At 39.2% G+C, this 25524-nt stretch overlaps 2 protein-coding genes across 2 annotated transcripts; one reads left to right on the top strand and one right to left on the bottom strand.

Annotated features, from left to right (window-relative positions):
- Positions 1-3162: 3162 nt before the first annotated feature.
- Positions 3163-7835, bottom strand: LOC140242148 (ras-related protein Rab-5A-like). The gene is made up of 6 exons (XM_072321912.1): positions 7791-7835; positions 7069-7148; positions 6109-6190; positions 5085-5156; positions 4326-4542; positions 3163-3317 (listed from the first exon to the last, which is right to left on the bottom strand). The coding sequence occupies exons 1-6, from the start codon at positions 7833-7835 to the stop codon at positions 3163-3165; spliced, it is 651 nt and encodes a 216-aa protein (XP_072178013.1).
- A 12302-nt stretch (positions 7836-20137) lies between these two features.
- LOC140241925 (uncharacterized) lies at positions 20138-25037 on the top strand. Its single transcript, XM_072321672.1, has 3 exons — positions 20138-20679; positions 23925-24150; positions 24753-25037. The coding sequence occupies exons 1-3, from the start codon at positions 20138-20140 to the stop codon at positions 25035-25037; spliced, it is 1053 nt and encodes a 350-aa protein (XP_072177773.1).
- The last annotated feature ends 487 nt before the right edge of the window (positions 25038-25524 follow it).

Raw genomic sequence — 25524 nt, 5'->3', positions numbered from 1 at the left:
TCCAACTAACGTCTTGTCATGCCCGCATCCAACCATCTAGAGATTTTAACCTATCTCCCGTATCTCGTGGGAACTACTTTCAAATCGATATCGGTGGTCGTATGGGTATTACCGATGACTGGATTCGGCAGTATCGATCGCTTCGCTTCCATCAGTCGGGAAGATGTGGAGTGTCTTAATGGCGCAATATTTTACTTAGGTTCTAGATCGTAGATCGTTTTCGCGGATGCTTCAAGCGACAAGTCGGCAGGAAGGACCTTACTCACCCTTCAGAATGTGAGGGCCCAATTCCCACGCGCCCGAAAGAGACTTACAGGAGCATTATACCTGGGTACTAAGACTTAATAACGTCTAGTACAGGGTACATCACGATAGAACTTGTGAAACTGAAAGGACCATTCACAAACACAGTATAGTGTAAAGGCAATGAAGAAAAAAATTCTATTAACAAATTATGTTTATGTATAATATGGCACGAACAATGTATGTATATATATACATGTACATGTACATGTACAATGGTAATACAGGAACCAATAAATCAAATCAAATCAAATCAAATCAAATCAAATCAAATCAAATCAAATCAAATCAACTCAAATCAACTCAAATCAACTCAAATCAAATCAAATCAAATCAAATCAACTCAAATCAAACTACATACCAGCCTAAAGAATGTGTCACCTGTCTCTAAAGCAAGAGAGATGAAGCGATAGAGAGGAGAGATAGAGAGAGAGCACATGCGACAAGTGTCATGAGAAAAATCCCAACATAATGAATGTCTTGGGATCACGGGTTTCCATGGGATAGGCCTATCAGATTTGTTACAAAGGTTAAATCATATATTGACAATGATTTCCAATGAAAGATTACTCTTTCAGACTTTGTCGAAAAGGAAAAACAAAAATGTATATGGGATCGAGTATGCTTAGTCTTAGACATGAAAAAAAAAAAAAGAATCAACGCCGCGCACCAAGACATACAGAAAAAAAAAATTAGTACTTCAAGAGTACACTTTGTTGCGTTTTAAGACAACCCAATGTCAAAACGAAGCAGAGTAGAATGGTACGGCTACATACGCACAAACACACGCTCAGATCTATCATAAACGCCTACATAATAGGGCGTATATAAATACACACACACTTGTAACAAATGCTCATGCACAATTTACATAAACACCCCTAGTCATGTTAAACTCAAAACTGATCCTTCATTCTAACTTCACTGTACCACGAATTCTATGGATAGCTTTTAAGGGGATGGCTAGTAACTTATCAGTGGGAATCGGTGGGAATGCTGGAGATGATTGTTCCAATCCTTGTGGGATTCATTTAAGAGTACATTATATCTATTGTTGTGTGAAAATTATTTGCTTCAGAATGGTCTCATATTCAAGTAATGTGCAGTTTAATGTTTCCAGGTTAGCATGCCTGTACAGTGACGGGGCGATTAAACTGCACATTACTTGAATATGAGACCATTTTGATGCCTTCCAGAGAAGGTGAACGTGACGCTATATTACCAGTGGGTGTAATTTGTGACGGTGACGTGTCATAACTCGAACTTGGCAGATGGAACCTGTTATGAATAATCAGGATCATGAAGAAAATGAAACAATTCTCGATCACTCCATCCAGTTCTTCAGCTATCATTCCGTTGATATAAGTTTGTACTTCTATTTAAAACTTAAGCAATCATGTTCCCGTAGCTTTTAGCTAAATCAGCAGTCAACTCACTGAGGCATAGGGGGTTGGTGAGGGTTGAGACGGGTACAATTGTGTGTGGTTCTATTAATCCTTTAGCAACCAAAGATTCCGTACATAATGGCCTATTGTTCCATGGAAGGTACAGCAATATAACTCTCATTTCGACACCTCTTTCATATTACGTAATTATATTCTATTATGAAAACAATGAATAATAGTAAAACATAAAGCTATGAAAAAGCGGACGGACGGTTTCGGGCGGTTCAGTTACTAATGGGTTTCACTGTTTATTATGATAGAATGAGTTCACTGATATAGACTGTTGTATCTGTTATTCCTTTGTTCGTAGAAGCACTACGAATATAACTCCATATAGGTATGTATACTATAATATCGAACAATAGTCATGTTGTTATACGTAATCCATAATAAGTGACATATTGAGCACCAAAGAATACCCTTTTCACTACACTGCACCGTTCAGACCTATAGGTTTATCAGAGAAGGCTAGGACGCTCAATCCCTTCCCTTGTGAAACTTATATAAAGCACAAATTGTCTGGAAAATTATAGACCTCCTGCAACTCAGATCCCGTCAGCGCTTCATAATTTACAAAATTATTTCCATTTATCAAGGTTTAAAATACTTCTTTCTACGTGTCATACTGCCAGTTGTTTTTTAAAAGTATAGGCCATACATAAAAGACATAAAAGAAACCAAACCACAACGTTGAATTACCTTTGAGGAAAAGTCTTAAAACTTTGAAGAAAAAAACAAACAAACTTATAGTGAAAGTTGAGACAAATCGGGCAAAAACTGACAAGAGTAAAAAAAGAAAAAGAAAGGACGTTACAACATTTTGTAATCTGACGATCACTCGATTTCTGTAATCAATTTTCAACGAGTTCGGCTAATTCCCCAAATGCTTCATACGTTAGTTTTGTTTTTTTCTTTCCCACTGTGCTTGTCAATGTGACAACCTCCACTGGAGACATCGATACCGCGATACACAATATCGCAAGCATTATGTATTCTTCTATTAAAGAAAAAGTTGGAACATGAAAACAACAAGAAATAAGTGAGAAAGAGAAGTAAGGAGAATGAATATTCAATTGAATTTGTTTGTACTGTATATAAAGTCGTTTGCAGCTTGTATCCGATTCGATTGTCATGCGAGAGATTGTTATATTTTGAAAAGGCTGTAATTTCCTTATTCCAATGGCAGTAGATCGAAGTAACTCTTTTCGTTTCCTCTGGAAATTTAAGAGAAATACTTGTAAGTAATGTGAAATAGCGTGTCATGATATCACAGTCGTAGCGGGATATTAATACATAGTTAATACAACATAGAAATATGCCACAAAACATAATGATGGAATTTCCTCCTCCTCCTCCTCCTCCTTGACCGTTTCGAGATATATGCTCTGGGATTTGCCCTCTTAGATTCGGTGTGCTAACTTGTCCGACATCGACAACCATGAGTGCTGTTTTCTCTTTGACCATGCTGATTGTTGACGGACGAACCAAGACGAATACTAGTATAATGTTGTTCCCGCCGGGAAAGGCAGCTGTGATTTCTCTCCTCGGAAGTTTTTGCAAGCGCTGCACCTGTTACATGGGAAAATGATACCAAAGATTTGATCACGTGACTCTGACATTATTGTGACATTGTCAATGGCATTTGACCAGGTGGTCCCGAAGGAGTTAGATTGTAACTGTTAGGTAAGAAATAACATTGATTATCGTCTCAATATATTGCTGTGAAGGCCTCGAGATGTTCTTTCTTATTTTTTATATCATCAGCACAAAATATCGAAAATATTCTACACGATATCATGTCACTTAATTACAAGAACTCATATTCTACGAAAAAAAAGAAGATTCAACTGAAATAACGTTAAATGAAAATAAAATTGTTCTTAAATAAAAAATCGGAACATCACTGACTTCAGCAATCAAATAAACACCAGGATGTAGGGTTATCAAACTGTGAATGTTAAAAATGAAATATTGATTATAAGCACATTATAAATCATGTATTTATTTAATATTTGTTTTGTAAAGGGTTTGACACATATAACTATTAACGTTTTTGTGCCTAGTCACTCTTACAATTATATTATTTCAATTTGCTTGATATCTACTTCACTGCTTGCGAAAGATTACTGTTCCATCAGAGTACATATGGAATTCAAGGGAAGAGCAACAAACTTTTGGGAATGCTCAATGGCCTTTATATTTGCTTCACAATACCCGATTTACATTCGATATAACTTTATATGATTTTATTTGGTTAGTTAAATAAAAAAAACATTTTATCTAAGGATGTAGATACCAGTATGACACTCGAGCTCACGAGCTCTGTCTACAGTCAATAGCCTTTTCTGTTACATCACTATACTCCCAAATACAATGACGTAATATTCTATTCTCAAATAACGATCTGAGATTGCATGAGACTGATAACTATTATCATGTGTTTATATATATATATATATATATATATATATATATATATATATATACATTATATATATATATATATATACATTATATATATATACACATATGTGTGTGTGTGTGTGTGTGTGTGTGTGTTTATAAGGAAAAACGTACATATTTCCTGGAATATTTCCGCTATTCCCTCTCCAGTTTTGGCGCTCGCCTCGAGATGCACCGAGTCGTTTTCTTGTGCGTACTGCTCGGCCAAACTCCGGCTCACAGCCCGCTGAGATTCCAGGTCTAACTTGTTTCCGATTACAAAGATGAGGATATCTTCTGGAGCTTTCTTCCTTAGTTCGTCCATCCAGTATTCTACATCATCAAATGATTTCTTCAAATACAAATAAGTCATAATGAAATTAAAAAGGTGAGTTGTTCAGATTCATCTACGATATTGTATATAGAGACACTGAGCAAATATATTGAGAAGAATCGCAATGTTCCTAACTCATTCTTTGACTTTATAAGACATGCCCTGTCAGGTATAAAAACCAACGTTTCAGTACCAAGCAAAACATGCAAAAGGCGCATGAATTTTGAGTTGTATACATCAATTTAACCTGACAAGTTCAGTAGAGATTAATATAAATTCCATTGCATTCGAAATATGTAGAGTAAAGTAAATTAAAATGTAACTCCTTCAAACAGAGTTAAGAAGGGAATACAATGGCATCGGAATTGTATACACAAATTAATTCTCACTGCCTTCATTGCTAATAATATTGCCAGCATATTTTCGTAATTCCTCAGGCAAGGATGTACAGTGGTCATTACCATAAAAAAACACATTACACAAATGCGCACATTTTAATTGCTTATCAATATATTGTCATTTCATTACGCATCGCTATAAAACTTAGACTATTTTCTTACCTTATCTGCTATGTTGTAAACTAAAACCGCGGCGGCTGCGTTCCTGTACATTATTGTAGCAATTCCACGAAACTGGTATATGGGGAAGCAATATAACAAAATTATAGCAGTATATGCACGGAGAGAGGGTTCGATAGGGCACGTTAGTACACACATTAACTTTGAATTATCGCTCTTCGTTTATTTGAGAAAAGGGGACATCCAAATACAAGTACACGTGCTAATACTGTGCTATATTTCTGTGCCATACAGTAATCCGTTCAGAACATCGTTTTTGTTTTTGTTTTTTAATAGATGTATTTGATTTTTCACCAGAATTTTCTTTGAAAGAGCTATGGGTGTTTCTCACTCTTTTTTTTCTCTCTCTCTCTCTCTCTCTCTTGGGACCCCTGAGAAATGTAAAAAGGAGATTATAAATGACTTTACGATCACAGAAAAATTGACAAAAATCTCGGGATTAAATTCCTAAAAATCCATGCTAGCTTTGGAAGATAGTAGGTACATTGAATAAATTGAGCAGTGTTCCAGATTTGGGGGATGGGGGGAGGTCTCCAGGGCCACAGGAAAAGCCCACGAAAGGGGTTTCAGAAATTTGGGCAGTCCTGAAACAGAGGGGTATCCTTTTAAAGAGCTGAAGGGAACGGGCATACGTATACCTTAATTAATTCTGAGTGAGGGGGCCGGGCGTCGACTCGCACACTAAAGTCCATGCTGTACTCAACGACAATTAAAATAAGAGTGTTACAACAGAGGGGCTTTACACTATATTAAAGATGGCGATGATCATTCCCTCATGAACGGTATGCACCATCCATTTTGTCATGACATATAACCTCCCTGGTCTATATAGGGGAAATTTCCAATATTTGATTTGTGCAGGTGACTGTTCTAAGACCACGGAGCTACAATCTCCATGATTCTCAAATACCATGAATTTCTTCGGTGAAAGAGAAAGTAGAAAGAATTAACGTTCTCGGAGAGTTGGATTCTTCATTGAATAACACGATGCATTACTTTCACTTACTCTTTCTTGCCCAGCTGTGTCCAATATTCCCAGACGATACGTTGTGTCCTGGTAGTACACATCTGCGCTGGAATAAGCACCCCTGGAAGGAAAGAAAGTCATTTACAGGCATTCATCCTTAAAATACGAAGAGTTATATTGACAGTACTTAACATCATTGCACAAAGGAAGCTCTTTTCTCCCTTTATTTCTTTGTCTACTTCGTGAACTCCATTTTGTCCGTGCTCGAAGCATGTCCTATGTCGGACCTATGAATAAATTAACGAGCTGATTATGTACAGGACGGGAATTGCACGGGTTACGGAAGATTGCGAAACTTCATACTTGCAGTGAGAAGGCCATGTTCAAGCCCCCTGACCGCCTCCTTCAGAAAAGACAAGAGGACGACTTCTACAGATTCAACTAGGCACCTTGAGCAGGATGAGAAGGCAAGACGACGAGAAAGAAAACACGTGGAAAAACTAGAAAGTTTAAACACTCCTTGTCACACTTCGTTAAGAGCGAGAAGGTGAGAATAATATAATGATGGTGACTTCCAAAAACTCATTAAGACACCTATCTTGGTCCCTTCCGGACCACTAAAGAAACAACCTGATGCGTTTCAGAGGGTAAACCGCCGAGACCGATACTCACGACTCATGGAGTCATACAGCCCACGAGTTCGACACTGTAAAAAGGGGGCCACGAGTCATACAGCCCTTAAGTTCTCCACTAGACAAATAAGGGCCATGAGTTTGACACCACGTTAAAAAACAACAACAACAACAACAACAACACGAGTTCGACATTACAAATGTGTCGGTGTCGTGGGCATCGTTTACTTACTGTTGAACTCATTGGCTGTATGACTCGTGGGCTGTATGACTCACGGATTTTATTTTTTTCTTTCAATATTAAACCTGTGGGCTGTATGACTCGTGGGTGTTGATCTCGTGGGATGACCCCTCACAATAGCCTCACCCGATAGTTGCTCTGACATCTATTTGAAAAGTTCCGGAGATGAATCGATTTATAATACTTGTTTTCCCAACACTGCACTCCTGAGGACGAAAGGGATAAGACAAGGTGGACAGATGACAAATGGACGAACAGAACTCAATTCTCAAAGTGGAAAAATCAAGGCAGAGATAATGCAATTGTTTAGGCTTGTTTACGTTCACCTGTTTTATCACGTTTTGAGTAGAAACGGGCAATCTTATCTAAAAAGATGATGCCACTTAAAATCTTGTTGAAATACCTTTAGTGAAACTCAAGCAGTGGTGGCAATTGACGCAGACTGCACGCGATGAAATAGGTATCAAGGGTCATTGAGTAGATTTCAACCCAAGGGAGAAAAAACCCGAAGAGTTGAGCAACTAGTGCACTAATCAAGCAGATTATCCAGCTATAATTTCATAAACTTTAAACTGCACTCGTTACACAGTCAATGACAGTCAAAAACAAAACAATAAAGCAATATCAACTAAACTTCGCATGACAAGGAGGTGGAAAACACCAAGAACACATCAGTACTATAGTACTTGTACATATTACTATAAGTAACAGCAACAATGATAAAATGTTAATAATGATGATCATAACAATGTCATCTCCTCAACCATCTCATATTTTTTCGGAAGAGACAACGTTCATTCAAGTAAAATGAAGGTCAATAGATATTGCAAAGGATGTGTTCTACTTACTCCCAAAAGACACACCTTATAGATGTTTTCATTAGCTTTGGCCATGGCTGCATGTCGGCTGTATACCAGAAAGTCCCACAAGTATCTTGACATGGATGTAGACAGTGTTTCAAACATGCCAAAGTCCAAAATTCACGACTGTTATTCGAAGCTTGGAGGGGAAACCCAGTTCTTTATTCTTCCCCAACGGTGCGTGGGACTAAGGCAAATAATACTGAATACATCGCAAACAGCAAAAGGAGACACAATGGGACATTATGTTTAAAAGGTCAATATGAGTTGAGTACAACGGAATAGGAGGCAGGATTTCCCAGAAGAGGGGTCGTTATGATGTTCAATCATAAAATATTGATCACTAATTTCATCACCATTACAAAGTATTGACAAAGTATTATCATGATCTTCATCAGCGTCAGAAGGAACAATATTAGTAAAATGACATGAATTATGTCGACAAAGCGAGTGGGAAATTCGTTGGCTCATCACTCTTGACTGCTTTGATAAAAAATAATGATAATAATGATTACTACATAATTATGTCAATTCATAAAACCGAGGTGCGCTGTATCACATGAATGTTTTGTTGTAGAGGAAATGTGAATCATAAGTATAATCAACGGTTGTGATGAAAATAGAGACATTTTTGGTAAAGCAATGTAGCTGTATCACCCAGCCTGCTGCCATGTTTTCATAATGCTGCATGATATATTTCATGTCGTTATTATTGTAACATTAAAAGGTGATTTCATCCCGATATTATGTTGATTTGTATGAAAAAGGAAAAAAATCAGAAAAGCAGCAGATCAGTGAAAGTTTGGGAAGAAAATCACACACACACACACACACACACACAGACAAAGAAGAAGTTATGAACTGAGAAAAAGTAGAAAGTAAGATAAATTGGCAACTATGTGTGATCATAGGCCTATACGGTGTGACGTAAGTGTTGAGCAGCTTTCCATTCGTTTTGTACACAAAATCTCACAAATTTTTATTTTCTCAAATATTTTGCCACAGACAGAACTTATCCGCTGAGGAAGACAAACAAACATTTTTTTAATATATTTTACATCATTCTTATTACATTCCAAGAACACATTCGAAGAACACATTCCAAGAAGACATTCGAAGTTTCTTGAGAGCAAATGAAATTTGTGACTTTTAGTGTACAAAATGAAACATCTATGGAACACAAAGTTGCCAATTTTGTCTTGCTCTCTATATTTTGACAGTTTAGAACTTTGGCGAGTCTATTCCCCTCCCCTATAAAGTATCACTTATTTACTGTATGATTTTTCTGTTTTCATACGAAGCAACATCAGATCAGTATGAATTTCCTTTTAATTTTCCCACAACATAACATTGACCTTATTTTTTCTACCACGGCCTGGAAGAAAGACTAGGTGTAACGGCACAAGTGCGTCCGCCGAGGTAAAGTGCCCTGAAACCTAATTCCAATTTTCAGGCGATTTACATCTTATTACATCCAATTATAAGCAACACCCCGGGTCCTTTCCAAGGGTAGCGTGTAGATTGCCGTTATCTCGGTCTCTAATTAGATTGGAGCGGTGTTTGAAAGAAACGCGTGGACCGAGGAAGTAAATCACCTTGTTTATTATGGTTTCATTGGTATCAAGTTGAGAGTAAATCCCGAACTTTCACTCAGCTACAGAACTCTCCATCGGAAAGGATGCGGGAGGATTATGGGCGTGGTCACTATACCAAAGTGGTGGAGGGGAGGAAAGAAGGAAAGAGATGGGGTGAAATTAGTATGTGTGTGCACCTTTTCCTCCTCCATAAGAAGCATTCAAAAGGGAGACACACAAACACAGCCCCGTCATAATGAGTGAAGAAAAACGAACGCACACACACACTCTCTTCTCGATCCCTCCCTCTCTCTTTTCGCTCAGGTAAGCAAATGAGGCAGGACTCTTTCGGAAGGGGAATGAAGTGTATCTATTATCATTGGAGACCTGTTTTTACACGAGATCCATGGTATTTCCAAGGAGGTACTAGGTTCGCCTAGTATACATCCTTTGTATTTCTCTGTAGGTGATGGTCCTGGAAGTAATTTCAAATGAGGTCTCGTATGTAATACAATCAAAACTCTGAGAAGTCGTGTGGAAAATCGACGTGCAAACCCGCAAATGTTGTCGGTTCAAAGCACAAACCAGAAAGATAGCGACTTCTCGTAATCCTCCCCCCCCCCCCATATAAAGCAATATTCAAAAAAGTTGTCAACCCCCGCGAATTCCGCTATTTATTGAGAAGCAATAAACCCTTTATTTCTCACTTTGTCCTGTATATACATCTCTAGATTTATATACCTCTCTGTCTCTCGAGTATTCACACCCATGCCAATATTTCTTAATATATCAGAAATGGATTTGCATGTCTCATCTTTACCATTCATAGTATTTATGTAAATGGGCATAATATGCGTTTCTTAGACACCATTTCTCGACTTAGCAACAGCAACCTTCTGTCCCTCTGCTCTCTTTTCTCCTGAGTTTGCTCTTTTCACTAAAGGTAACTTGGCCAAGTTTTATCATTGCACTTCAAACAAGCTTTTCCATCTCATCACCAAATGCCCTTTCAAAATTTAAGTTATCATCAGAAAAGAATACGTCATATTTTATGTAAAGACTGCTCTCCGCTTTGGCTGCAGGAAATGAATATGATGTTTCAAGTAGGCCTAACTGCGTGTGAGCTCTCTAAACGTTGGTAGAGGCAGGACAAGAACGGTAAAAGAACAGCAACATAAAGTATCACATTCTTGATATTGATCCTTATACAACATGGCCATGAATTGAGATTAATGTGACAGCTCTACTACAATCAGAACAGTTCACCTTTAACACGTCATTCTATGAGCAATTAGGACAATTTATGTATACTCACCAACCATTCTCTCCCCATTGTGTTTGATTCCATGTTTTTAAAGAATGAAACTGTCCATGCATATCCAACCCGTCAATCCCATGAATATCATTTGCCTTTGACTAGGACGGTTTTTGCAAAATCTTTATTCTCCTTTTCTGGACCAAAATTCTGGAATTCTCATGATAATAATATAAAAGAAGCTCTAAGTTTTAATCCATTTTCTTTAAAGTTAAAGAATCATTTAAAAACTTTGTATGCAGCATAATAATTCATTCTTCTTCTTTTTTTTTCACTTTTGATTTTCAAAATTGTTGTTGCTTCGTTAATCTCGATACTCTTTGTTCATCAGCGAGCCCGTGCTTCTGTGCCTCCAGTGCCCTGGTTATGACCCACTATTTCCCTCTCCTCTCCCCCCCCCCCCCCCCCGTCCACCTCGGACTTACTACCTTCTTCACTACTGTATCCTTCTATCCTCTCATCATTTTTCCTTACAAGAGAGTCGCCTTGTGTTTGTTAATGTGCGTCCGTATGTGTGCATGCATATGTGTATTACTCTGTCTGTCTTTTTTTTTTTTTTTTTTTTTTTTTTTTTTTACTGCCGCTTAGGGAATTTTTTTTCTTGCAATTATATATATATTTTTTCTCTATGAGGGGACTGCATTCTACAAGCTCTGCTTTTTAGCAGTCCCCTCCATTTCCAGCAATATTGTTTATGCATTTACCACAGTGACATAACAGTTATTTTTTTGTATCTCTGTTGATAATTTACCTGTATCTCTTTTACTATGTTATTCTGTTCATCGCATTGTGGTACTGATTTTCTGACATCTGTGTATACGAGTGTTTCATTGTATTTTTAATTATTTGTTTGTTGGAAATGAAATAAATCAACTTGAAACTTGAGGTGGAAGTCTTTCTTCCACCTCCCTGCTATGAGGAAGTGTTGCGGAGAAAGACTGCAGGACGGTACAGAAGAGAAAAGAGAATGATGCTGCAACTTTAGAGCTGAAGAAATGATACGAGACGCAGACAGCAGTTACAGTCCCGCCTCCAGCAATCGTGGGTGTCGTTATTGCGTTACAGACTACCCAAGAGGGGACGTGTACTTTTCTCCTCCAAACTGCAGTAGTTCCAACTTTACATAACAGTATAGTTAATAACAATAATGATAATAATAATAATGTTGATTATGATGGTGATGATGATGAAAATAATAATGATGATAGTAATAACGATAACAGTAATGATGATGATGATGATGATAATAATGATAATGATAATAACAATGAAGATGAATTAATAATTGTAATAGCAATAGAAATGGATATAATTACACAAAGATTGAAATCTAACCATGCCAGAATTTTCGGTGTTATATAAGGGCATATAGCACTATTATCATTCCAGAAAGACTTGCCTATATATCGCTATTCACCCGGCACTGCAAGGTATAAAGATAAAACATCTTGTCTATAGAAAACGAGCACCCGGTTTAACTCGAATTCCCCTCTCGAGTCTGTCTTCGTAACGCCGTGTTAATGATGATCATCATTGCAGAGGACAGCAATACCGTGAATTATTGTGCCCGTCCTTAGGTTTTGTCATCATAACTGATTCCATATCTTTATAGTGCTGATTTTGTTCTTTATGCCTACATTTTGTTATGTTTATGTGTCACACTATAGCAATTTGCAAAAAAAAGCACCTCTGTATAACTGATTGCAAAAGGAGCAAGCAAATCAAACATTTCAATTATTAAATTGATTCTGTTCTCCAAAACATATCTTTCTTTATATAAACATTGTAAGACATTGGAAGAATTATATTGAATTATATTGAAACAAATCAGATACATGTCTTTCTTTCCGAGTTATTGAGTTATTTTTCTCTATCTCGGTTATTTCAAGGGACTTTACCTATTATGCAAAATTGTAGATTTTATATGGTTTAAAATATGTTTTTTAACATCACAGTAAAACAACATGTGTAATACATGGTGATTACGTTTCGGTGTGTATAACGATTCAATAGCATTCTGTTCTGAAATTCAAAGTGTGTCACGCATCGGACAGTGGATGTAGATGTCATTGTTCAATATTAATAAACCTGAAGGCGGAACCGTAGATCTAAAACTATCCGTCCATGGCACTACTGCACATGGTCATGTTAGAAGGCAAAGGTTCATTAAAACCTTATCTTTCAACTCGAAAGTTGGTTCTTTCTTTTCTTGACATCTAAAGAGGATTTAATAGGAAACTGTTCTTACGTCAAATGTCACTGTCAGCGGGATGCCCTGTCGCGCGCTCCTCGCCCGACGAGAACGGCCCGCGGGGCTATCATCTCTCGCTCCGCACCCTCACGCCTCATTAGACAAGGAGATTTGAGCAAGCGATTAGCCTGCGGCTTCTCTAGTAGAATCGGCGGGAGGATCTCACCTACCAGTAGATGAAATGTTCCGCTCAAATCCGACAATTAGTGCTGGCTGACTTCTTTCTTACCTGGCCGGAGTGAAGACTCTTCCACCATTCAGCAACCCCCTTCCCTTGACCGGTCGCACTAGCATGGCACGCACACACCACACATGTAAACGCTGTAACGCAATAAAAAAGTATTTGTCCAGAACCTCGTAGAATATTGAGCCACGCAGTGAATGAAATTATTTATTACGAGATGGTGATATCCGTGTGAAAGAAAGGGCGATGAATGTGATGGTAACGGTGATGAGTATGAATGTAACGATGATAATAACGGTGACTGTGGCGATGGTGATGATAATAGCGATAACTATGATGACACTGATGATGATAGTGATGTTGTAATGATACTGATAAGGTTGAAGAGATGGTGACATGAAACTAAAAAATATATTCTATGATCACAGTGGAGATGATGAAAATAAATATGGAGTTGCCTGAAAATGACCTCAAAATAAGTGTATAAACTAAACTTCTTTCGACATTTTCTTTGTCAATATGATTTTTGTTCATATAAAATTTTTAATCATTTTGATAGTCTAACTCAAGGATTCATATTGTAATCATTACATCACCAAGTGTCTTCTTGTAGCAATCTGTCCACGTACAACTTATCCCGAATCGTCATCCGGTCCTTGTAACGAGGCCAGCCAGAGCTGCGTCAACTCTGATCTAGCCGCTCTGATTGGCGAGAAGAATAAATGGGGCGTGGTCAAAGTTGGCATGCAAAGCGAAGAGATGGTCAGAAAACTTTCTCACCTGAAGTTATCACCTTGGCGACCTCCACGAGACAGCACGCAGGCGCCTGTCGTCTGCCGTATACTCCTGATACATCTGCGCTGTAATTTCAAAACATCAAGTTGTTTCAGCGGAATTCCAATCTCTTCGGAAATACTAGTACATCCTCTACCAAGACACGACCTGCTGGAGATTTTGATGAGCATTCTTTTGTAGGAGCACCGGTATTGGTTATCTACAGACATCTGCAATCCTCCGATTTTGCTATGAATCGAAATTCCCGGGCTGAGAGTCTCTAGTGGTATCTGATGCAGATGTGAGATCGAGTGGTGACGCGACAGCTCTCGGTATAGGTAACTACGTACTGTGGATGCCCCAAGGTGTGCCGATACCTCCTTTGCCGATTCTCGTGGCATCAATTCTGGTGAGTTTTTAAAGTCCCTTTGAATTTTTTGACAAGTTGCCCATCTTGTGAAACATACTAGTAGCCAGCTTTCAGGGTTGACTATTATTTTCCTGCTGATGTACTATACCATGCTAGTTCCTTTTGATGTGGATCTTATGACAAATCAGCAATTATGGGTCACGACTTTAATATTTAATCACCAAGTATCTGGTATGGTAAAAGGTGATATTTATGCTGTGTATTTGAGTGGAGGATTAAAGAGAGGGAGAGAAAGATAGAGAGAGAGAGAGAGAAGGAGAGAGAGAGAGTCAGGGTTTGAGCATGCGCACGAGTCTGCGCGATTTACAAGAAGGCTGCAGGGGGCTGAGTTGAGACTGCAGTGCAATAAAATACATGAAAATATACTAAGTGTTATCTTTTCACTCATTTTCGTCTTACGCTAAAAAAAAAAAAGAAAAGAAAATGAGTTCTGCAATTTCCGCACCGTCTTATGGAGAGTGAGGACAGAAAAAATACAAGTAACGCAACGTTGTCACCTCACAGATTTCTTAGTGGTTTGTATACGAAAATATTTTCTCTAAAGTCAATGACAACCTACTACTGTGAAATCGTTACAATTTAAATTAATACTTATGTATTCGAGTTCTCTCCAAAAATCTGAAATTCATTAGAAATTTGTGTGATCGTCAATGTTTATAAATTATTGTTTTGAATGTTTTGTTTATCCTAATGAAAATTTGAATAGCTTAGGTCTTATAGTTATTATTATAATGATCATTACCATGCATTATTGTTATTGTTGTTGTTATTGCTGTTATCAAATTTCGAAGGGAAAGTAAATAGAGTAGTAAAACTCAAGAGAAAAGTATACAAATTATGAAAATTTGAACACAAATGCTGGTTACACAGATGAGATGACGAAGTCATTGATTCAGGGTAATACGAGACATTTAAAAAAAAAATCAAAATCTCTTATACAGAAGTCTTCGTCGCTACATGTCCTTGTTTGACATGAGTTCAAGAAGAGGAAATCTTGAAAATTGTCTGTATTTCTTATGGACTGATGGACAATTTCCTGGATTGCAGACAAATAAAGTGATCGTGTATGATATACTGGTCAATAGTTTTGAGGCGAAGTTATCGACACCTTGGCTCATTTGCATAATGTTATCGAGACCAATAAACATTTCATGAAAACATGTCAAATTTGATGATATCATAACTTTGATATAGTCTGTTCAAATTTCTTGAAACTTTCACAGTTCTCTAGTCCTGGTCACGTCATGCTCACATTGAGCATATGCATACAGAGTTTCAAATGTGGTACATAGTGAAAGTCTCCCGAAGATACCACGATCGCTCGTCCTTGTTTATTTCTTTCACGATTCTGGTTACACCTGATATAGCTCGGCCTTATCTTCATGCCCCCCTCTCCGTTTGTTATTCGACCCGATAATACTGTTATTACGTAATCTAAGCGGTCATTTCAGTGGAGCGGCGAAGGGCGAGACGGAATGGTGTTGAAAGCGAAAACAAAGAGAGGGAAAGTTGAGGAGGGAGAGAGTGGTTGAGGTGGAGGAGGAGGAGGAGGAGGAGAGAGGGAGAGAGTGTAATGCATTATGAATTAAGAAACAAATCTATAACTTGCAATGTGGAAAATAAAAGCCGAATAAAGGTAATCACCGAATTTTGATCGAAAGGGAGACCAAAGCGGGAAGCGCACAATTTATTTCATTTCATTTATTAAATTTCCACACAAATTGATGTGTGGATGTGTGACATACATCTAGATCAATGAATAGTAACATATAAGAGACTTCAGATAATAGAATTACAGAAAATGAATTCAAAATCAGTCTAGAGTATTTCATATCCGTATAAAGGGTGTGTACAGTTCTGGTCGAGGTGAGGATTTAGCTTTTAACGTTTTGCGAGATATTCAGAAACAACTCTAAAAGATGTCAAAGAGCATGCAATTCTAAGGGGTATCAAAAGTTCATTTGATGAAAATCGGTTTTGAAATGGCTGAGATATCCAAAAACAAGGTGAAACAAAGAGATCCTAATAAAGTTGTGGCATGTCGCCTTTTATTATTAGCACTTTTTTTGGATATCTCAGCCATTTGAAAACCAATTTTCATCAAATAAACGTTGAATCCTTCTTAAAATTACATGCTCTTTCATATTTCATAAGAGGCTTTTCATTATCTCACTTAGGAATGTTCAAAACATGAATCCCCACCTCAACCAGTACTGTACAGTCCCTTTAAGATTATGCGCAGGGAACCTACAGAGGAGCAGATTCGGGGGGGGGGGGGGAGGAGGTCCCTGGAAAAGAGTCTAACAATCACTCACACAAACATACGCACACACACACACACACACACACACACACACACACACTGTACGCACTAAAGTTTACCTGGACAAGCGTGCATGCACACACACACAACAAAAGAAAGAAGAATGAGAGAAGGAGAAAAAGAAAACACCAATAAGAGGGACAGCATCAAGTGGAAAACAATGGCAAGATAGTGATGATCTGACCCGTAAGGAAACTAGATTCCGGGCTAAGGGGGGGGGGGGGGGAGGGGGAACAGTGTTGATTACCTCGTTTATTTGGCTCCAAGAGGTAGAATGTTAATAATATTGAATATATTAGTAAACTTTCCTATTGAGAGCTTCTCGGCGAATTGAGACAGGGTCTGAGATGCTCACACCCAGAAGTGTCACACCTGGAATATGAAAAAGAAAGTATCATGAAAACTGTTTCCAGGTATTTGTCGAATAGATAAGGTGTTTTGCCAAAACTCCCGAAAGAGTGGGTTAATTACGATAAACTTGAAGTTATGCTGATTAACTGTTATAGGATTGTTAATGTTAAGACAATGTACTTTGCGTACAGAAGCGATAGACTGAGGCAAAGTGTATGGGGAGGGGGGGGGGGGGGGGGGAGGAGGAGGAGGAGGAGGAGGAGGAGGAGAAAGAAGACGAAGAAGAGGCGATACGTATGTAGGCCTATTGCGCGCGGAGGGTCCGGCGTAGCGATGGGGTTACAGATAGTAGGATGGATTTGTAGGGAGATGCGTTCCACCTGGTCGCTAGACATCAAAAGCCTCGCATCAATAAATAAAATGTAGTGCCACGCTCTTCACAGACACAATGAACTTATCTCCTTATACAATCTGCACACGTGGCTGCGACGGATATCATTCTTGCCCGAAAATATTATGTAACGGCACAAATTCCACATTTTACGTCATTTAACCTATACTTTTAGTTACACTGTTTTGACGAATCAATTTTACTGTATTCACATTTACGGTTACCTCGAACATTTAGCATGTGTTCCACAAATGTATTGACTTGTAGATGCTCTTTTCGTGCAATCATGTAGGGAAATGATGTGTTCACTTCCAAGTCCTGTATCAAAACGTATGATTTTTCTGATGTTAGATGATAAGTATAAGATCAGATCCAATCAAACGAACCGATAGAATCGGAGAGTTTGAGCATGTGTGTGAGATGAGGGATGATTAAAAGACGCGCCTTACACATTGGTCATCTCATTTAGTAGTACATGTAGCATTGCATAATCTTCTAATAGTAGGCCTACAGTGCGCTCATAGCTGTTTGATATTGTAGTTTATGTATGTCTGTCCTTCCGGGGGAACTGTAGATGCGTATAAGGTCATGGTTGAATCCCTGTCACATATAAAGTGATAATATTATTTTATTCACGTGGTCTTCTTTTTGTAATAACGAATCTCGACGTTTGCCGCCTTACCGCATTTCTTTGAAATCATTTAAGATCCAAACGCAAATGCAAACATCAAACACATGCATGGGGTTATTATATACTTCTAGTTTGTGTCTGACAAGATGTGCAGTTTCAAATGACTACATTAAAGGCTATTTGTATTTCTTCTTGTAGGCACTCTGCACATAAAAGAACTAAGGGGAGAAGTAACTCGTACATAAGGGCCTATGCTCAGACGGCAATTTTGCTGCTCGACAAGCTAACCCATCAATCAACCCTCAACACGCCCCGAGGCATCGGGAGGGAATCATCTCACTCGCTCACGCCCCTCGCTAACTCACTCGGCAATTCGTCTGAACTTCACTATATCCACCATATAGGAAATAAATATCATAATCTCGCCTATTACCGCTAACCTGCAAACGCGCTCAGCGTAGCGAAATAGTGCAATGGCTTTGACTTGTGGCCTCAAGGCTTGGCAGTGTGTTGGCGAGAAAAAGAAACGATATTTCACCGGAAGGCAATTTCTAGCCCTCTTTTCTCCCATTTTAATCGCTGGATAATTCTCTGAGTTATTTTGTGACATCAGAAGTATAGCCTCTTTCCGCTCCTAGCATTACCCCCACCCCGTCCTTCCACCCTTTCTCCTCTATATAATTTGCCTGGCTGTATTTCACCTTGGAGCTAAACACCAAGGTCAATGAGAAACTAGCAGGACACCACTTACACCATAGACAAGGTTACGAACTGTAGAGGGAAAAGAAAGCCCGGGTAGGGATGCGTTGCTGGAGGGGTCACTATAGAGAGATGACGTCTTGGTAGGATGAGGTGTGGGGTTCATTTCAATCTCTGTATCCAACAAGCGTGTGTATTCTAGCAGCTCCTCGCTGCGGCTACTTCGAAGGGTATTCGAGACTGACTCTAAAACTTGTAAGTATAGGCAGTACACAGTAAACTGTTAATATTGTACTCGATGATGGTTCTTAGTGTAGCAATGAGCTTTGGAAATTATTAGGGGCCTTTGTTGTGATCGATCTTACGTTTGATTTATTGAGCATAACTCGGTGAATTGAGCGTAAGATCAATACTGATCGTAAGACTGTTTCGTAAAGACGCGATTGATTTAAAGCACATAATAAAGCAGATCGAGCGTAACTTTATTGAATCCCATCAATCGTAAGATCAATCGTACGATCAATGTAAATGAATTGAGGCCCAAAGTTAGCGCTGCCATCTGCAGCATTCAATTTTTGTTTTTAATGTCGATCGTGAATATGCATGTTCGTATTCGTCAGGAGGTAATCAAACATTAAGTGTGTTGACGTGTGGATGGACGCGAACGCTTTCAATGAATTGCCCTTTGTACCTGCGTGTTGGTGCATTATTCATGTAAAGGTCCATTACGCCCACTGATCATTCATGCTTATTTTTTTTTTTTTACTGTCCAATGTTCCGTGTTTTGCTCCCTCCGGTCACTTTTATTTTGGGGGATTTACATGACAAATTCTGTCTGAAATAACAAAATGCTTTTTTTATAACCGTCTCATTTATACTTCAAATATTGTATCTGTTGTTTGTTGTTCATCATTCTGTTTGCCTGTTGTTGTTTTTTTTTTCACATCATCTCATTACTTTTCTTTTGGGGATTTACGTAACAAATTCCTGTCCCAAAGCGTCATGTATGCACTGTCTATGAATTTCTCATGTCTTCTTCAACCATCCCATTGTGTCTGTTGCTGCAAAGAATAGTTTTGGATTATCAAAATAAGGGATAATGATTCAAAGATATAGTGTCATAATTAACATTCGTGTAGACTTCTTGTAAACGTTGAAAGAATTCTGAGACTGTCATAGAGTCATCTCATTTTCGTTGGAGTCATAATTTGCCCGTGAGTGTTATCTACCGTAGATGGTAACACCGGAATAGATCCCCCGCGCTGATCGCTGAATGAGTATTTCGTCATCGGCAGGAGTCAAAGGAGGCCGATCTATCGTTTGTTTTTGTACCGATAAACGCTGTCGTCTGCGATGTCGCTGCACCTCTGTATCTGTTATGATTGTCCGTAGGTTGACGACGATATCATACCATGGAGGAGACGATTATTTTGAAGCAGGAAGACGAGGAGGATGTGTTACAACAGAGTCCGGTAGATGGTCATCTGAACGGACTCCCCGAGCCGGACTGCCCGGGCACGCCCGTCGCTGCGTCGTACTGTACTGCGGGTGATAGTAGCCCGATGCAGGAGCAACAACCATCGCATCCCTCACAAGTTCAACACTCCCACCATCATCATCAACATCAACACCATCAACAACAGCACCCCATGCAGCATTATGATACCTACCACAGCTACCACCACCACCACCACCACCGGCATCTAAGCTCGTCATCCGGAGCCGCCCCGGCAGTTATTGGCCATCATCTCGATCAGCAGCACCAGTCGTACTCTCGGGTGGTCGTGTCGCTTCATCACCAGCACGACGCTCTCGGGAACGGGGGAGGAGGGCTGGTCTCGTCTGGTTCGGACGACCAAAAGCCGCTGGGTGTCGCTTCGCCAGACGACCTGGCCTCAGAAGAGGAAAAAACGCGGGAAATGCTCCAGCGCAAAACGGCCAGTGACAGAGAGAGGTAATTGTCTTATACGGCCAGATTGTCACAATGCACTATTATATCTCTTCCCGGCCATCATCTCCCAGTCTCACCCCCCCCCCCCAAAAAAAAATGATTGTATTTAACGATTCTGTAGTTTTCTGAACATTTGGGGGTGAGCTGCAATTACACTTGTCTCATTACATAAGTTATCAAGTACACACAAACAAAAACAAAAATTTCCTTTCAAAGAAGAAACGAGTTAAAATTAGCTGATGTGTTTCTTGATGAATCTTAGCCTTTTTTTTACGGATAACTATAATGGGTAATAAAAAAAAGTCTACTTAGTTTTACCAGGGAGGTGAATCCACCTCCCTGGTTTTACCGGACCTCGTAGGGTCCGCGGTAAATGATGATGAATAACTAAACACCTAGAGGATGTGAAAAAAGGAGGGCTGCAAAACACCAAATAGACTGCGACGAAAGAGTGAGATCAACACTATGTTTGTATGGGTCTGCGTATGCGCCATACTGACATCAATATCTCCTCTTTTTACAATCATAATTATTCTGCATGTGGATCGATTATTTGATTGCGATAATGATTACGATGAAGTTATAAATGAACACTTAAAACACAACTTTAAACATAAGCAATTCATGACACACTGACCCGAGTCAAAATATGATTATTTGAAGTACTTATCTCAACGAAAATGAATGGTATACCGCACAGAAAACTTCAAAGTCATTGCTGTCAATATTTTTGTTTTCACCGCAGATAGGTGAGAAGCATTTACAGCCACTCTCCACCTTCTTTCATTATTCTTCACATTGTTTCATGACCTCATCAGTCTTCAAGTGAATCTCCACTTCGCTTCGTATTCAGATTGACTTGGACATGTGGAGTCAAATCAAACAAAGTTTTTAGGAGTTTAACCCAAATGATGCCTAATCATGACAGTTGAGGAATTTACCGATATCGGTCACAGTGACACTTGCAAATTTGATAAAGGAAAAAGAATTTTTCAAATTCATGAAATTCTCCCGTCGAGATGTTTTCATTGCAAGTGATTGACAAATTGCCCTACATCGACGTAAATGAGTACTGAATTGATCAGTGTTATAGTAGTAGCCATGTTAAAAATCATGGGCGTACATACTCGAGCAGGATTCGAACCTACGACCTCCTGATCACCGGACAGGCGTCATCTCCACGAGACCACCAGTGCTCATTTCCGCAGTACCCGCTGCATGCTATAAGGATTAGAACCAACACTTGCTGTCGGGCGAAAGCTCGGTGGTCTAGTGGAGATGACGCCTGTCCGATGATCAGTAAGTCGTAGGTTCGAATCCTGCTAGAGTATGTACACCCATGATTTTTATCATGGCTACTATAACACTGATCAATTCAGTGCTCATTTACGTCGATGTACGGCAATTTGTCAATCACTTGCAATGAAAAAGAATTTGTCTTCGACTAAACAGCAGCCTTTGCTAAATTTTCTTTGAGAGTGAAATCAAGGAGAAGAAATAGAGGTTTTTTTTTTTTTTTTCATCAAACACTATTATATGATGAAGAAGCAGATTTTTTAATAAGATTATTGAGAAAATCATGGTATTTCTATGCAGACCAAGTCGAAGTTTTCTTCAAAGTTGTCAATGGGCTTCTCGACCTCATCATTTATACCACCATCTACCTGCTTTACTGCGAGAATAAAGAGTGTTGGAGGAAACCCTCTTTGTTTAAGGATTCATAGCAAACCTGGCGCACTCCGTGCAAAGGTTCTAACTTCTAACCTTCCGTGCTATCCTAATGAGATAATTCGGCGCGAGGAGAAATGTTAATTGCTCCGAAGCCTTTATCGCGCGAAGGCCCTTAATCGAAACATTCAGATCTTATCACAATTCGGCGAAGTAAAGGACGTTACAATATCAGCAAGGTTATCCAATTGCACCTCTTAAAATCCTATGTCTAATTGGATTGTAGCTCTTCAATTACGGTTCGATCACATCTCTTAATTGCGCATTAGATTGGCAACAATGTAAAAGTAGACGTAATTTGAGTGATTTTTTTTTCTCTTAAGGGGATTTTGCCTCAATATTTAAGTAGATGCAGTGATTTCAGCAATATTTCTAAAAGATATTAGTGAAGTTTGAGAAAAATCTCACAATTAGTGCAAAAGTTTTTTTAAGTTTTCTGATGCTACTATTGCTGGGATAGGAAGATTTCGACAGTTTGTGATGTCTTAGTAGTTGAATGATGTAACTATGATACAGACACATGATTTAATCAAAATTTTAAACATTCACTACAGTTTTTGAACTCATTGTCCAATCTTTTCTCAAACAGTTGTCACGTCAATGATTGTGTTTTTCTTACTATCACTGTATTCAGTGAATCCACTTACATATTTAGGGTAATTTTCCCTCTAAGGAGATAAACAGACAATGAACCTCATTCCTTTGTTATTGCATCTGAATCATTTTGTGACAATGAAAGTTTTAAGTCATTTTTTTTTGTACAGACAGAGGAGTAAGAACTTGAGGATGAACCGAAACGAAAGCTTGAAGCACTTTGCATTCAGTGACGAAATATTTTATTTTGCGTCGTGTATCATAATAACACGTTAAGTGTCTAATATACAGCTTTCAACATATCTCGTCATTGATAGCCTGACTCACACTGTGTATAGTTTATGCCAGGATTCGATAGTGTAGTTGCTCTAATACATTCCTGCAAAGCGAGAGATTATATTTTTAAAGAAGGCAATTTCTCATCAATAAATAAATTTCATATTAATGTCACCTGCCAGCTACTTGTGAACGGCGAGTCGCCCAAAACGCATGGATTGACCGTTACCAATGAATGACTAGGTATAATGTTTTGTCGTCCGTCCCGTTCTGTACTAGTCTGGGCTCCGTCCCCTTTTCCTTGGTGCGATAAACCAAGAGAGGGCGCAAATTTTGTGATTGCGATAATCGAGAGACTGCGCGCCCAACTTCTTTTTTCTCGGGTATCGCAGTTCTCGGGTGTCACGCCCTCATACGGCTTGTCGCGTACACTGAATCACCCCTACGAGTAAAAAGAGTCCAGAAGCTGGACTAGTTCTGTACTTGCAGCAGCCCTCAACTAAATGGATTCTATCTATGCCGAAACACTAACACGACTGATGATATGATGCCGGGATACATAAATATGCCATACACGACAGAGATCCTGTTGCGGGAATAATCAATTTTCCCGCTTATCTTTTCTCGAACCTCTGATCCCGTCAATCCAGGTCGCGGATGCGGGACATGAACAACGCGTTCGAGATGCTGCGCGGGAAACTGGCCCACCGCAAGCAGCCGGGAAAGAAGATGTCCAAGATCCAAGCCCTCCGCTTCGCTATCGAGTACATCAACGACCTGGAGGAGACGCTGACGATGACGACACGGCTACCGACGGCCGGAGGCGCCTACTACCACTGGGCTCGTGCGAGGGGGTTTATCTGGGCCCGCGAAAAGGTAGCTCACCAATACAATACATACCAAGATGATGGGGACAAAACATTTGTAGCATTGATATACATACACTTGTACACGCATACACACGCAAACACATGCACAGCCTCAACTCACGCTGATACACACAATCTCAAGAGGACTTTAACATTTTATTCACACTTATAATGAATGAGATCATAACCGAAAGATAAGGCCTTCAATTTCATGTTCGTCAATAGAAAACAAATACAATGTAGACAAACAACCGAACGCTCCACCCACCTCTGTAACAATAAAGTAGTTTGACTGACACGATTTATTCTTTTGGAATTCTGTTTGAAGAGAAAACGAAAAAAAGTTTAAGATTTGTGTTCCGGTCAAATGGATACGTGTGAAGTGATGACACCATCTCCTTTCCTGTTATTTGCCTGTGTCTAGTTGGAATTACAATTTTCAGTAACAGTAATGACGCATTAAGTCTCCCAAAATTAATCATCTTTTGTCCTATTCTGTTTTAGCTTCTACCATCCTGTTTGTGTAACTTACAAAAGTAGATATTTGATTCTCCCAAAATAACACCAACTGCCAATAATGTGCCATGTGATTTCATGTTTTCATCTCAGGCCAAGATGAATGAATATAATGGGGTGCAATCCAGCCTCGACATGTCCCAAGACCCTACCAGTAACGGCATGGTCAGTGGTGCTATTCCAGACCCTTATGCAACATCTCTTCAACCCTTGCAACATCCCCATCAGTCGACGCAGCAACACGTTCTCCACCAGCAACAACCCCATCAGCAAGCACCGCCACAACCCCAACCAGGCGGGGAACACAGTATGCTGGACTACAACGGCGTCATGCATCAAACCACGCAAGCGCAGTATCAAACGCCCTCCACTCAGTGAATGGAGAGAAAATCAGTACGCATGCCCACGATGTGTGCTAACCACCCCCGACGCACCTCAATGTGAAGTGTTAAAGTACTAAGTCTGTGACTTAAGACGGGAGTCAATCTGAAAGAACTTTTTATTTTGATGAAACTATATGAAATAAAGGTTAAAAACCAGTTAGAGTGAAACTGTGCAAATATTTTGAAAGTTATTACATTTTGGAAAAAAAAAGTAAGTCACCTGAAAATAGGCTGACAAGACGTCCAGTGGAACGTATAGGAATTGCTATCTCAGCTAAACGACCAAACTTATTTTCGTTATAAGAAACAAAATCTGAAACATGAACTGATGAGGAGTATTACACAAGTGACCTCACAGACACGTGAGCAATTCATCTTTTTCGAGGTCCTCGTTGAACACCATGACTTATTCCGTACTGGTATCAATTTATACCAATGATCACATAGATAACCATATCATTGTCCGATTCCGCTCCCCTTTA

Source organism: Diadema setosum, chromosome 18 (genome assembly GCF_964275005.1).
Source record: "Diadema setosum chromosome 18, eeDiaSeto1, whole genome shotgun sequence".
NCBI lineage: Eukaryota > Metazoa > Echinodermata > Echinoidea > Diadematoida > Diadematidae > Diadema > Diadema setosum.
The sequence above is the reverse complement of the archived record's forward strand: the minus strand, read 5'-3'. Positions and strand labels throughout refer to the sequence as shown.